At 37.9% G+C, this 14,477-nt stretch overlaps 1 protein-coding gene across 11 annotated transcripts in view; it reads left to right on the top strand.

The window, feature by feature from the left end:
- The window catches only part of USP34 (ubiquitin specific peptidase 34), a 111,140-nt gene that overhangs the window by 23,992 nt on the left and 72,671 nt on the right, over window positions 1–14,477 (top strand). For all 11 annotated transcript variants that reach the window (XM_085054258.1, XM_085054250.1, XM_085054257.1 and 8 more), the window contains exons 4-6: window positions 2,588–2,638; window positions 2,803–2,952; window positions 7,673–7,740. In XM_085054258.1, coding sequence (XP_084910384.1) covers window positions 2,588–2,638; window positions 2,803–2,952; window positions 7,673–7,740 — 269 coding nt within the window. The remainder of the gene's footprint in view (window positions 1–2,587; window positions 2,639–2,802; window positions 2,953–7,672; window positions 7,741–14,477) is intronic.

Raw genomic sequence — 14,477 nt, 5'->3', positions numbered from 1 at the left:
GAAGTGAGAGTGAAGACCACAGCAGCCTGATTGGTAGCCAGAAGGGCCATGTACACACCTGTCTTGAAATCTGTCATGTTTTTGGTTCCCGGAGGGATCTTTGTGTCTATTTTTCATCCAAAACAAAATTAACTCAAAATATTTTAATAAATATGATTGGTTGGGTTTTTTTTGAGAAATGTTTGTACCTTGAAATTTTTTTTTTTTTCTTTATGGGATATTTTTAAGAGGTCTTGCATACAGGGTGGTTTATGACTGTATGCCCTATCTTTTTGATACTTTGTGCAGCAAGTCAAATACCTGGAATGGACACTTCAGAGGAGGGGAAAAAAGAATCTATAAAAGGAGGCTCTTAAAATCCTGTAGAGAAAGAAGCAACAATGTGAAGTGCACTCCTGAACTTTGCACTATCTCAGAATGAACAATGAATCTGAAGGGAGTTACCCGACCATTTAGCAGATCTTGACAGAGGATGAAATGAAAGGGGAAACAAAATGAGTTGTTGAGATGTCTGTAGCTGCAGTCCCTGACTGTTTGGGGTGCTGCGCTCTCTGCTTCTCCTTTTCAAGTAAATCTTTTCTTGGAAGATACCTGTGCTTTCTACCAAGATTGTGTCCAGGTCAGACCTCAGCCAGTACATTTTATCATGGAATGTTTGGAAGGGACCTTAAAGCTCATCTCATTCCAATCCCCTGCTGTGGGCAGAGACACCTCCCACTATCCCAGGTTGCTCCAAGCTCTGTCCAGCCTGGCCTTGGACACTTGCAGGGATGGGACAGCCACAGCTTCTGTGGGAAACTTGTGCCAGGGCCTCGCTACCCTCGCAGGGAACAATTTCTTCCTAATACCAAATCTAGCCTTGCCCTCTGGCAGTTTGAAGCCATTCCCCCTTTTCTTTTTGCTATATGGCTTTGGGACAACACTATCTCTGCCGGCCTTTGTCAAAGTCCCTCTGCAGGTGAAGGTGCTGGAAAGCTGCTCTAAGTTCTCCTGAAGCAATGATGGGTTTTAATGCCATATTAGATTCCCATGAAGAATTCTCTTATTTCCTTAAAAACTTAAGCTTAAGGAACTCAGACAGTTCTGTTTCCCATCTGCAAGAACAGAAGTCACATTTCCAGACTCAGTCTCTCAACTGCAGCCTTTTCCAAGCTTTGCAGGACTCGTGCAACAGCCCTCTGTGAGTTTTTGATTTCTGCATTCTAAGAACTGTGGTTCACTTGACAACAAATCTCTGGTTTTTTTCAAGAACACTAATGAAATTTCTCACACCATTTCTGCAGTTCTCGTGAGCAGAGCACTGAACACCTTTTCTTGCTGCTTAAAAACATACCACCTACTGCCTTCAAAGCTGTTTTAAAAATAACTGTTAGAATATCACGAGTTCAGGCATGACTTAGAGTTCAGCAGAAGAAAAAAAATAATGCTTAGCTATAATATGAGCATATTGAATAATTCAAAATGTTTGTATCACACTTAATCCATCCAAAATTGCTTGCCTCCAGCATCCTCTGGTACAGTTCTGAGAAGCTTACTCCTACACAGCTATTTAAAATATATTCAGGAAATTTCATTTGAAAACTTAACTTTATGTTAAACTTTCATTTCATTTGTGACTATCAGTACTGGGTGTTTGGCATGGAGGGGTGAGAAGATGATGTGCTATACCTGCAAATAGCCATGGCAATTTTGGGTTTTACAGCCACATTTTATACCTGCAGTGCTCTTTTGTCCCCAGCAATGTCCGTGAAATCCACAATATGTTACAGCCCTAATAAAGAAAATTCCCACTCTGTACTGCCCAACAAGGGGATGTTGTGGACCTTAAAAAGAAAAGCTGTTTTCCCAAACACTTTTGAATTTAGTACTTCTAGAAAAGAGATTTCTTGTTGCAGCAAGTAGCTAACAGAGTGATAGGGTGATACAATTCCTTCCCCTTCTTCACTTAGGTCACTTCTGTAAGCGTATGACATTATTTTTTGTTGGACGTTATTTTGTACATAAAAAAACTCATGATGTGTTTCGTTATGTATATAGCAGTTGAAATTAAAGATTTTTAGTATTTTGATGGCAGTGAATATTTTGGCATTTTAACCCTTTAAATCATTACATGTAGGATTGTAGGATGTCTTGGATTTCATCTAAATTCAGCTGTTTCCATATATGTCTCATCTTTATTAGAAATTGCATTCCAAAGTACCTGGATTGGTTCTGTTCTGTATTTCCCAGGTTGGTGTGACAGACTATTCCCTTTGCCATATTCCTGTTGAGAAAATTGGTGATCTGTACAGGAGTGGGATTGAAGAATAATCTGTTTATCCAACCTTTGAGAGCCACTGCTGAGATGTTTTCCTAAGTATATTTGTGTATTTATATATATTTCTTAACAGCAGTAAAAAGTATGGAAAAATGTGTTTTTCAGTAAAAAGTGGAGCAAAACTTGGTCTTCTGTCTTCCACTGAGTTAGGAATTTGGTTTTTTCTGTTGTTGACTGTGATACCTGGTAAATGGCAGCTAGTGGTTTTTTTGTGTTCTATAAATGTGTTCTTATTGCTTGAGTTAATTTTAATTTTTTTTCTTTAAACAGGATATTTCTGCTCAAGAAAGCAATATATTAGGGGCGTTCTGTGATATGAATGTAAGTTGTCCACTTTTAAATAGGTGCACATTTCCTAGAAATTTAAAATAACTGTGTTCGTTCCTCTGTATGGATTTGTATTACACTAATGTAGCTTTTGAATTTCCTCTATGGTTGAATGATCTAGCCTTGATTCTTCTCCTGTTTTTTTTGACTGTTCCTAGGATGTAGAAGTACCTTTGCACTTGCTTCGTTATGTTTGTCTGTTTTGTGGAAAAAATGGCCTTTCCCTCATGAAGGATTGTTTTGAGTACGGAACCCCTGAGACGCTGCCGTTTCTTATAGCACATGCATTTATCACAGTGGTGTCTAATGTAAGTATTCCCTTTAAACTCTTGCACTTGAACCCAAAAAGTAAAAGGACTGAAGTCTGGAAGAACTCTGTGGGACCAGGGAGGGATAAAAATGCTATAAATTATCTTTGTGGGGAATGTGAGGTTTGCTGCTCCACTGAGCATTTCATTATCCAAACCCTCTGCATCTCCTGGAAGCACACAAGTAGTTTTCCAAGTTTGTACCTAGATAGGAAGATTGTAACAGTCCCAAAAGATAAGAATGTTGTCAGAGGCAATTTCTGTCCTTGCAATTGTGGCATGGAAGTGGTTTTAGTTTCTTCAGGGTATTTTAACTTCTTTGAGGCACAAAGGAAAAGCCTATGGATTTCTTTTCTCTTCAATTTCCCATGATTTTATACCATTATACACATTTTCAACATAGAGGTAATCATCTTTTTTTCCACTTAGCTTTAGAATGCATATCCTCCATCATTTCTGCATTTTGAAATCACGGGGATTTTTTTTGACTGGCAGAATTACGAATTGATTTTAGTGGCAATTTGAAGGAGATTGGTGATAAAAATAAAACCCAGTCCCTGCAAAAGGACATATGAAGACTTAGGGTAATGTGGATAGAAGTTGTGACCTGTCTTGGGGATGGGCCCAAAGGAAACCAGTGGTTTGTTACACCTTGTACAAAGTGAGTTTGACATCTTTTTGACACTGATTGTGGTTTTTAACAAAATCACATCCTTCCTTCCACACATCTTCCTTTCTTCCTTGTTGCTGTTGTTGCCCAGCCAGGAGGATGTTCTGGGTAAATACTGGAATATGGGTGCACAGAGGGAACCAGTGACTGAAATGAAGCTGGTTTTGGGGATCTGTATCCCACTCTCCTGATCCTTTGGTGTGATGATCCCTGACTTTTAGGTCAGAGAACAAATGGGCAAAGCCATCATCTGCTCCATCCTTTAAAACCCAAGAGGGCCCAGGAGGACTAGTGCAGAGTCTCTCTATGTTCAGCTGTGAGATATGTTGTCAATTTGTGAGATATGTTCTCTCCTGGCCCTTTTTATGTGATCTGATGAGTTCTTGATCTCCAGCTGCTGTCAGTGCAGTCCTCATCAAACCATCTGCTGGAAATGTGTGCTCATGTAGCTTATTCTGGTTCAGAAGGGAATTCTGGTTATGGAATCACATGTTTTTGTATGTTTGATTTTTATTTTTTGTGGGAAGAGGCAGTACTGCTTGACCAATGAGTGTCATCTCTCTCTCACGGCAGCATGCTTTCAAACAAGCATTCTGACTGCAAATCTTGGATATCCCATACCAGTGCAACTGCCTTTCTTCTTTGTCCTCTTTAAAAGTCTTTATTTTTCTCCACATAAGTTGTTTATTTTATTTATTCTTAGTGATGTGCACTAAGCCAAAATATATCTCAGCAAAGTTTTTCCTTTCAGACAGTTAGTTAGCAACTTTACATTTCTCTTTTGTTGAAGTAGGTAACGCTTTAGCTCTCTCTTGCAGCTATTTTAGATGAGTTTTATGGTTAAACCTGGAAGATAAAATGAAATTCAACCCAAACCATAACCAAAAGTGCTGTTTCTTCAGCCTCTTCCAGCATTGCAGTTTTCCCATTCAACCACATTTAACCAGCATCTTTCTGTTGAACTCTGTTTGGCTTTGCTGGCAAATCTGTGTGAGTTGGAGGAAAACTATTTAAAAAAATTATATTTAGATTTTCTTTTTATGAGTCAGTTCACTATAGAAAGTGTAAGAAAATGTTTTATGTGTAATGTGCTTTATTCATCCACTTGCTGCATTTTGGTGTCACTCAGTGTACTTGTTAGCACTGCTCCTGCCTTTCAAATACGATATATTTATTACAGCCAGATGAGGCAGATAAATTTTTGGACAAAATATATTTTACCTTGCCAATATTAGAACAACCCTATATTTTTACACCTCTGTAATGATGCATGAACTTATGATTTTGATGTAATGTTTCTCTTGCCCTGTTTGTTTTTATATCATTTCTCTGTGTAATTCATATAACTTAGGTAAATATAAATAATTCAGTAAATGTTTCTGATTGTGAAACAAGGCACCAAACTCCACTAAAGCAAAAAGAAGCATTCACAAAACGGGTTTTTTTGGTGAACAAGATATTGGTGATCTCAGCAAGAACTCTGCTAATCTGACTTGGGTTTATCCCAGTGCGTTTGAATTAATGGGATTTATAAATATTTATTTCAATAACAGTTCAGTGAACAGCTCTGCAGTGTCAATTGTTAACTTGTTCCCAGTGTATAAAGCCAGACCAAAGTGTGTAGTAACCCTTAAATAGATTTTAACAGCTGTAGTAACTCTTGAGAATGGCAGTTAAGTAGCCATTATTGTAAAGTCTCCTTGAAGTGTCCATGCTGGAATTTGTTTTCAAGTCTGTAAGATGAAGGAGTTCTTTAGCCACTACCTAAGTGTTCCAAAATATTTTTGGGGAGATTGTTGTGTAAATGAGCCCATCAATTTCTCCTTAAAAAGTTAAGACTTAGTGCTAAGTGCCAGGAAGCAGAATGGGTGAAGTTGGAAATAGGAAACTGGAGTCAACTAAGTAATTTTCCAAAACCCAGTAATATTCCAGTTCCAGTAGCCAAGGCTGCACAGTGGTGTGGAGAGTGCTGGGTTAGAGGAAGGTGAATATTTCATTTCCTGCTCTCTCCAGGTGTTTAGCTCCATACTCAGTTCCCTTTCTTCTCACATTTCATTTTCTGGGGTGCTTGCTCAGTCTTGCTCCCTGATCTGCTGGTCTCCCTAAATATGCAGCGAAACCAAAAGCCTAAAACTTGTTCTGTGGAGGGTTTAAACCTCACATACATTTTACTGTATGAAACTTCAAAAGTTAGCTCTGAAGTAAAAACTGTTGAAAGATGCTCTGCCCTTTAGAAATTAATTACCTCCAATAAAGAGCACATAATAGAAAAAAAGCCTCTCTGAAACTTAAGAACAGAACAGATGCAGTGAATACTTTGTCTTAAAAGCAGCTGGAAGCAAAAAGTGTTGTAATTTCTTGTTATTTTTTGTCATTTTACAGATGTTAGTTGATGTCATTTTATGTGTGTTATTTTATGTCATTTAAACAATTTAGTGTACATACTTGAGTCCATGTTCAAAATCACATTTTTATTTGTGACATGTGAAATGATCCATTAATTAGATTCTGAGGCTGAAGGTTGTATGCAATGCAAGTTTACAGATGCATGACTTCAGTTTAGGAGTTTGAATTAATACAGAGTGAAAATTACAGTGAAAGCTATAAAAACAAAACTATAAAAACAAAACAGTAAAAACATTTCATACTTTTATTTAATAAAGAAATAATTTTTTGGTGTTTCATATCATATGTGATACAGAGTACATGGTGTTAAAAATCACATTGTATAATTACAGTAGTATCTTTGTCATCCTTGCAGTTCCTTGTCAAAATGTTATTTAATTCCTGTTTCTAGAACGAGCATCCTCTAGTTACATTTTGTATCTTTGGGATGTTAGCATTCTTTCTTTCTTGAGGCTGCCAGTTGGATCAGCAACTTATTCCAAGTGTGGTCTTTTTTGCAATGAGAAGATTTGGCTGGTTTGTCTTGCAAAGTAGGTTATATTGTTACTGTGCAGTGCTTGGTGCCTTGTAAAAAGTAAATCTGCATGTATTTTTGTCAGAACTGAGTTATTTGGCAAATGCTGGCAATGTTGAAAAGAAACTGGTGTAAGTTTGACTGCAGCCTAATACTTTTTTTCTCTCCTGTCAAGAAGGAGAATGTACATTCTCTGCATATGGAATTCAGTCCTTAGGCAGAATTTCTTGCATCAGTTGCAAAGCTGAAATTCTTTTAAGAGCAGAGGTGGGGATGCAGAGGGCCCTGCGTGAGTGCTGGGGGTTGGCTTTTCACAAGGGCTCTGTGTGCACATGATTAAATTTACGTGGGCAGGAGCAGCAGCTGCTGCTGTTTCATCTGTGCTGCATCCCTTACCTGGCACGGAGTAACAGGTTTAACAGGCTCACAGTTCCTTTTTGAAATGCAGATGGGACTTCTGACTTTGCCTGTGGAAGTCCTTTGGTTGTTGCTTTTCCTCACAGCGGTGCTAAGTAGCTGTTTCAGGGCTTTTTTTTCTTCTGCATATATTTTCCTCCTGCATTCAGCTTTGCAAAGGTGGTAAAGGCAGAATAGTAAATATGAGAAATGTAAATACGGTAGTAAAATACTGTGCTTAATCACTGCTTGTAAAACATAATCTTATTTTATAGGGTATGTAAGCCTAAGAAGCAAAACAACACAAGTCAAACAATGTTACTTGATTTAGGAGTGGTTTGCAAGGAACTGAAAGAATGGAATAATTTCTATGTAAGCTTCTAAAGAAAAAGGAAAAAAAAACCCTACAAGTAGCAGTTTTTCCTAGTGAAGAAACCACAGAAAATACAAAAATAAGACACCTGGGCAGTATGGTACTATTTATACAAAGTTTATATTTTCCAGTTGACTAGGAGGAAAGATGCAAATCCTCTTCTTAAGTCACAGAAGCATTCCTCAGATAACAGTTTTGAAAATTAGAAAATTAAGAAGTTGAATGAAAACCACCAAGAATGTCTTTTTTTTTTTTTAAATGGGGTTGCACATGTAAATGTACCAATAGTGTTTCAGTTTTCTGCCGTTCTCTTTAAATGTCATTAATGAAATTTTTATCTATTTATGTTTTTGCATTACAGATCAGAATATGGCTACACATCCCTGCTGTCATGCAGCACATTATACCCTTTAGGACTTATGTTATCAGGTAAATTTTAAGACTTTTTCATGTGGGTCTTTTTTGACAGCACCTATTTCTAATTGCAGCTGATACACTTTTAATTGTACAGGTTGTTGCTTTGACTGTATCATTTCAACAAGGAGGGTGAAGATAATGTTTCGAGTTAGTTTGGGCAGCTCCTTACATCTGATTTCAGTATCAATCAGATCAATCTTGTTAAGAACATTCTGAGTGTGACATCCAGCCCCATTCTGACATGTTGGGTCAGGTTCAATTTTGCTGTAGTCTCTCTTACTGTGATATCTTCAGAAAACTTTACATCAAGTTTGCAGTGAGATGATGTAAGTCGAAGAGCAATCTGCAGTCACTGAGATTTCAGATCCTGAGTTTGAACATTCTGATGTTCTGTATTTCCAGCTGGCAGGAACTGAAGTGTGATCAAAAGTCTACTCGCACTTTTATGTAGCTAAATATATCCAGTCCCAAAGATTTTCTTTATATCAAGCTGTCTATCATGAAAAACACTTTCAAATTGAAGTAGTTGTAAAGATATTTAATTATACAAGCAGTTTGGTTTTATTGGCTTTCCCAAGACAATAGGAACATTTCGGTGAGCTGCTGATGAAATTATCTGTGTGTGTGTATCTGCCTGGAGGTGGAGGGGTGTGGTCACAGCTAATTCCCCTTCCAGTGGCCCAACATTCAATTTTCCTTGTGCAGTCCACTGCTTTTGCCTAGACCCACAGCTCCTCCAAGGCTCTGGATTTCCTCTAGCTGTAATATTAGAAATGTGCTTATACTTGTCATAGCAAAAAATGTGCCTTTAACACATTATTTTGTCTTAACTATATCAGTATAAAATAGCACTCAACAGAAATAATTACATTGGCAACAAACAGGTTCCCAGGACAGTGGGTCTGGGAATTGTTTCATATTTTAAAATGGTCTGATTTTATTTTGCCTATAAAAATTTAAGTACTGGCTTGGCTGTCGATCTATTTTGCTGTAATATGGTCTCTACTCAAATGATATCAGCAGAGAGAAGAGAATCTTGATCTTTTATTAAAACACATCACTCCTGAGTTACAGTCCAGCCATGTGCACTCCTTTAATGCTGATGTGCTATCTTTGAAATCTTATAAAGGTAATTATTAATCATGAAGCAGTCAAGAGAGGGCAGGTAGAGGATCTTCAGGTTCTTGTCTCCGTACATATTCCATTAATGGTTGTTAGTGTACCTGGGAATTTGGTCATGAGCCTTCCCTATCTTCTTACAATGTATGAAAATGAAAAAGAGCATCAAGGGATCAACAATTAGAGTTAGACTGATATGAGGAACCGCTTGAGTGAGACAGAATATCTCATCTGATAGTTTTTTCTGCTAATCCTTGCTTGCCATGCTATAATTCTTAAAACATTTTCTGTTTTCTAACTGTAGGTTTAATTGGGGTCACTGGAATGTATAGAATTTTTTTTCTGGTATTCTCCTCATGTCTTCCTTTTTACCCATTAGAACATTTGCATCTGGTTTGAAAACTGATTTGTCAGCAGCTTCTTGCCATAAATAATGCCCTTGATGTCTGTTCATAGCATTTCCAATAGGTTCACATCAATCAGAAAGGTAACATTGACACAGGTATGTCTATGGAAAACACAGTTTGAAGCAGGAAGGGGATGTTCTCCCTGATTTTGTTTTTCACAGCTGAATCCTGATGAGATCTGGGGTTTCTCAACGTTATGAAATCCAGAGCTTTTTTAGTGAAGATTCGTTTATAGAGTGGGACATGAAACTCAGAGGCCATATAGCAAAAATAACCTCTAGTGCTGTACCTTTATGTGGGACAGAAGTGAACACAGATGCCTTCAGGGAAAGATGACTTTCTTGATGGATGCAGCTCACCCCACGTGGTTGTCAAACTTACAGATTTTGTCTTAGCAGCTTGGGTCTCTGAGTCTCCATCTGCTTTTACTTCAGGAAAAAGACAAAAAAAAGGAGACACAATCCTGGGCACAGCAGCACAGCAACTTTGAGAGGGTTTGGAGAGGGTTTTAGTCTAGAATGAGCTCCTGGGACTCTGATTTAGCTGCAATTGCTGCTCATGTAGATTCCTTGCAGGAGTTGCATTTTGCAGGGCTGACCAGCATGAGCAGCGAGATCAGCTGACTGGCATCTTAGCAGCCTCTTTTATCAACTGAGGTTACCCTTTATTATTAGGGTTATTTCCTCAAGGAACAGATGAAGTGAACAGCAAAGTGTTTATTTGTAGAGAGGAGACCACTGCTGGAATTTGCAGAGATCATGGACTCAATCCTGTCATTATTGCTGCTACTAGAAAAAGATGAATGAATGTTTCTTTCTGCCTGGCCAGTGGAGCACAGGCATTCACGTCTTGCCTCTGAAGGGCCTTTGTTTTAAGTGGTTTAGGAAAGAAATAAAAAATTAAAAAATCACATGAATTTAAATTTACATCTCTCAATAAGGAAGCAAAGTGATTTTGACCTCGTTAGAAGGAAGCTTTTGCTGATCCTTATCCCTTAGAATTCTGCATTTCAAAATGCAAAATTCTCATTAGAAGAGACTTACAAAAGTTGCTCAAGAAAATAAGTCTCCTGACTTATTGCACTTATGAGGGTGAGTTGTTGATGATATCTTTTTATGAAAATAAAGACCTTGGTTCCATCTGTCTTCTGCTTCAAGACAGAGGAAGAGATGAGATGCTCTGCATTGTTCCACATCTTGATGTCTCAAGAGTGCAGGATCTCTCATCAGTGTTGTTTTGAGGACAGGTTTTTTTCAGTGGTGAGACTGTTGATTGCAAGTGCCATGGAGAGTTCTGTCCTTTAGAAAGTGCAGCAGTAGCACTGACCAGGAGCATGTTTGGTTCTACACCTTTCTGCTCCCCTCCCCTCCCCTTCTCCCTGTCTCCTGTTTGAAGATGGATCTGGAGACATTTTTTGCAAAGGATTCCTGTCTCTGCCCCAGTTAGGGAGAAACAGAACATTCTGTGCTGGAGCACATTGAGAGGAGATTCCAAGTGGCAGTGGCTCCTGTGTCTGTGGCACAGAGCACACACAGCACTGCTACATGCAGAGGAAGTGGAAGCTTCAAACAATTGCTGATCTGTGATACTTCCCGTAGAAAATGCAGATGAAAGAATTCAAATTACTCGTCTGTTAAAAATTTTCATTTTAAGAATTTGGGGGCTGTGGGAGTACCCAAGACCACTCCTTGCTACTACATGTCATGGCAACCTCTTGTAATGAGCCTTGAAGGTTTTAATCTCAAAAAATATTTACCTTCTCCAGAAAACCTGAAAATTTAAAGTATAAGTAAGAAGAACAGATAAATCAGGAGATAGTCACCAGACACTTCAGGAACACTGACTCATTCTGCTGGATGCCCTTTTGCAGCTGTGGTCCAAAGGAGTCAGATTAAGGGAAAAAAGATGTTTTCACAGCTGAGTAGCCCTGAAGCATAAGATATGATTGTAAGCATTACATTAGCATGGAACTGCATGTTGAAAACTGAACTCTCTATCCCCAAATACAGCAAACTGATATAGTTTCAGTAAGCTAAAAACTGACATTTAAAATAATTGATACGTGTATATGTATTGTTTAAATGTAGATAATATATATTAGTTGATTGATTATTTTAAGTATGCCAGGCTGGCAGGACAGACACTATTCATATGTGGACTATCCTGCCTGTACATGTATAAAAAAAGGTATATTTCTTTCTGCAAGTCTCATTTAGGCAAAAATTCCAGATTAAGTAGATTACACAGGTCCTGGCATATCATTCATCTCTTCCTTTAAGACTTAATGCTCATCAGACTGAAAAAGATAAAATTGTAGGAATTAAAAAAATAATGAAGGACAGAATGGAAGCTGTTATTAAGCCATTATATGAGTCAGTCACACATTCACATTTCTATACTGTCTATACAGTTCTGATCCTTCCATCCTGCAGATAATAACAGAACTGCCTCGGTGGTAGGAAGGGTGACAAAGAAGGTGGCAATAAAAAATTTACGTCGAAAGGAGGAGAGACAGACTCTAGGAGGGTTTTTTTTTTTGACAGGACAATTCATATCATGTATGAATGATATGAAGATAATAAGTAGGAAACGGTAATTCACAGGTTTTTAAAAACAAGGAATGGAGAATGTGCCGCACAGTTGTCAGGTTGCAGATTTAAGAAGCGAAAAGAGTTTGCTTTTCACTCAAGCATAATTGTCAAACTGACTGGCACAGGTTAATGAGAAAGCCAAAAGTATAAATAGAAAGAGATAAATGAATTCACAATAGTAGATAGGTTCATCCATTTTTTTATACATGGGATAAATCTTTAATCCGCTTTTAGAGTGGCTATTTTGGGTTAAATAGACCTTTTGCCTTCCTCCAGTATCACTGTTCTTACATGAGGCAATGCAGCAAATTTGCAGGTAGTCAGTGTAGGGAGAGATTACCAGTGCTAGGTAAAGATTTCTCTTTCGTTAATAATAATGTTACACCTCTAAAAACATTAAATGCTACTGATGCAGACAGGTTTAGACCATTGCATCTTTCTACAATAAAAAAGGAGCCATGGCCTACTCTGCAAGTTTCTATGGTTTTATCTTTGTAGTAAAGATATCATGTTTGATTTATGACCAGTGTAGTAGTGCCAATAAATTTTCCAGTGTTGGCTGCAGTTACACTTCTAAGGAGAAGTTTGCCATCTCCTCCTTTTTTGCTGATTATAACAACCCAGTTGTGTTAAAAACCTGGGCTGGGTGGTAGCAAGTGCTCTGTTCTCTGTAGCTTTCTTTAGGGCCTTGGCAAAACAGATTATGTTGTTAAAGTACTTCTGAGGCCATGAAAATGCACCTACACTGTAGTTTCACTTATTATAAAAGTGCATTTAAAAAAAAAAAAACACACTCTCGATATTGTAATACAGAAAATATGGCACAAGTTTGATTCAGGTTAAAAATGTAGATGTAGTGTGAATTGTATAATTGCAAGTAGGTTGGACTGATAATCTTGCATTAAAGTAAGGGATGTTTTGTGTTATAAACAGATTGATGTAGTTACTTCACTAAACTTTGTAGTGTGAGGAAAATTTGAGGTCCAAGTCCTGTTACAGAAATCTCATGAAGCCACTAAAGCACCCTTACTTTGTATATATAGGTGTGTCCATGCCCCCTGTCCAGTGCATACAAACACTCACCTGTCCTCTGTAAAACGAGAAAAGTCATTATGTGCTTGAATACATTGGAGATCTCTGTACCTGCTTTTTGTGACTGGGTGTGGGAGCTTAATTATGGTCTCTATTTTGTTATTCACCGCCTCTCCCATAAAATAAATCCTCAGTATTGAACTTGCTTTTGGCCCAGCTGGACAGAGGTGGAGGATGTTCCTTTGTCACTAAGGCAGGACATACATGGATGGTGGCTGGAGCACAGGCACTGTCATCACTATTTGCTGATGACAAATCACCTCATAATCATAAATGATAATGTTTGGTAACACAGGCCAGGACATTTTTCCCAGAGTGTAACTGCTCTCAGCTGTCTGTAGGTTAAGGACAGGTCACTGGGTCTGCTTTGCTGCTGAACTTTTTAAATGAATGTTCCCTTTCCATCCCTACATTGCTTCTGTTTAGAAATCATAGCACAGAAGCAGCATTTTCTTGCCAGGATTTGATTTCCAGTGCTCCACATGAGAAGAAAAATTTCTCAGCTAAGAGCAGTGAAGGATCTGATTGCCTTGGCCTGGAATGGTCCTCCTTTTGTCTCCTGTTACTGATCTGTGATTCCTGTCATACATCTCCAGTCTCTGGGATTATTTGCACTAAAGTCTCTTTTCTCTGTTTGACAGTGTTAAGTATCATTTAAGTGTGTTTATTTTAAGGCCTCTACACAAGAGCTGTGAAAAAGGACCATCATCTAAATAAGCAACAGGGCCTGTAGTTTTGCTTTTAAAAAAATTTACTGATGTTTATATGATGTAAATGCAAAGGAATGGTGCATAAATCCAGTTAAGTGTAGTTTAATATCTCGTGTGTTTTTTAACAGATTCATGCATCTATTTGGCTGGTCTCCAAGGACAGATCCAGGCTTAGGCTGTCAAACAAATGGATTTTTAACGCATTTCTGTGTAGTTAAATCTAGTTTGGATGTAGCTGCAACTTCAAAACGCCGAAGTACAGCAAAAAAAATTAATTATGCTAACTTTGTGTGCATGTACCTTTCATTGTGCCATCTTTAATGGCATCAAAATAAGCTCAGGAAAGATCTTTTCGAAACATTTCTCTGTTACACATTCAGTTAGAAGAGATTCTCAGTTGTGTTGGTGTTTTGTACATGAACTTTACAAGCATTTGAGTACAGATTTTCTGTGTGTTGGTCTTGTAGTCGCTCAGGTAAGATTGAGGTTCCACCAGGTCCTGTAAATTGGGTTTTCTAAGTAATTATTTCTTATGCCTTCCATTTGTAGAGAATCTTTGTATTGCAACTCATTGTGCAGGATTATATGACCCTTCATCTAAGATGACTGCAAGAAAAAGGACTTAACCTGTTTGAAATTCTTCAGCAATTTACTTACTTTTTAAAATACTATACATATTTCTGGTTTTCCTTGGTGTTCTTCTTTAGTTGTTGCCACCTTTAGAAAGTGGTATTTTAAGGTTGAGTATTCTTAGAGCTATTGCAAATACGAATTTGCTATAATCAAGATGGTGCTCCAGGAGTGTTCTAGTTTGAATCATACCCTTTTTT

The sequence above is a fragment of the Lichenostomus cassidix genome, chromosome 3, assembly GCF_008360975.1.
Source record: "Lichenostomus cassidix isolate B80296 chromosome 3, HeHo_3.0, whole genome shotgun sequence".
In the NCBI taxonomy this organism is placed as follows: domain Eukaryota; kingdom Metazoa; phylum Chordata; class Aves; order Passeriformes; family Meliphagidae; genus Lichenostomus; species Lichenostomus cassidix.
This window is presented reverse-complemented; position numbering and strand designations above follow the sequence as displayed.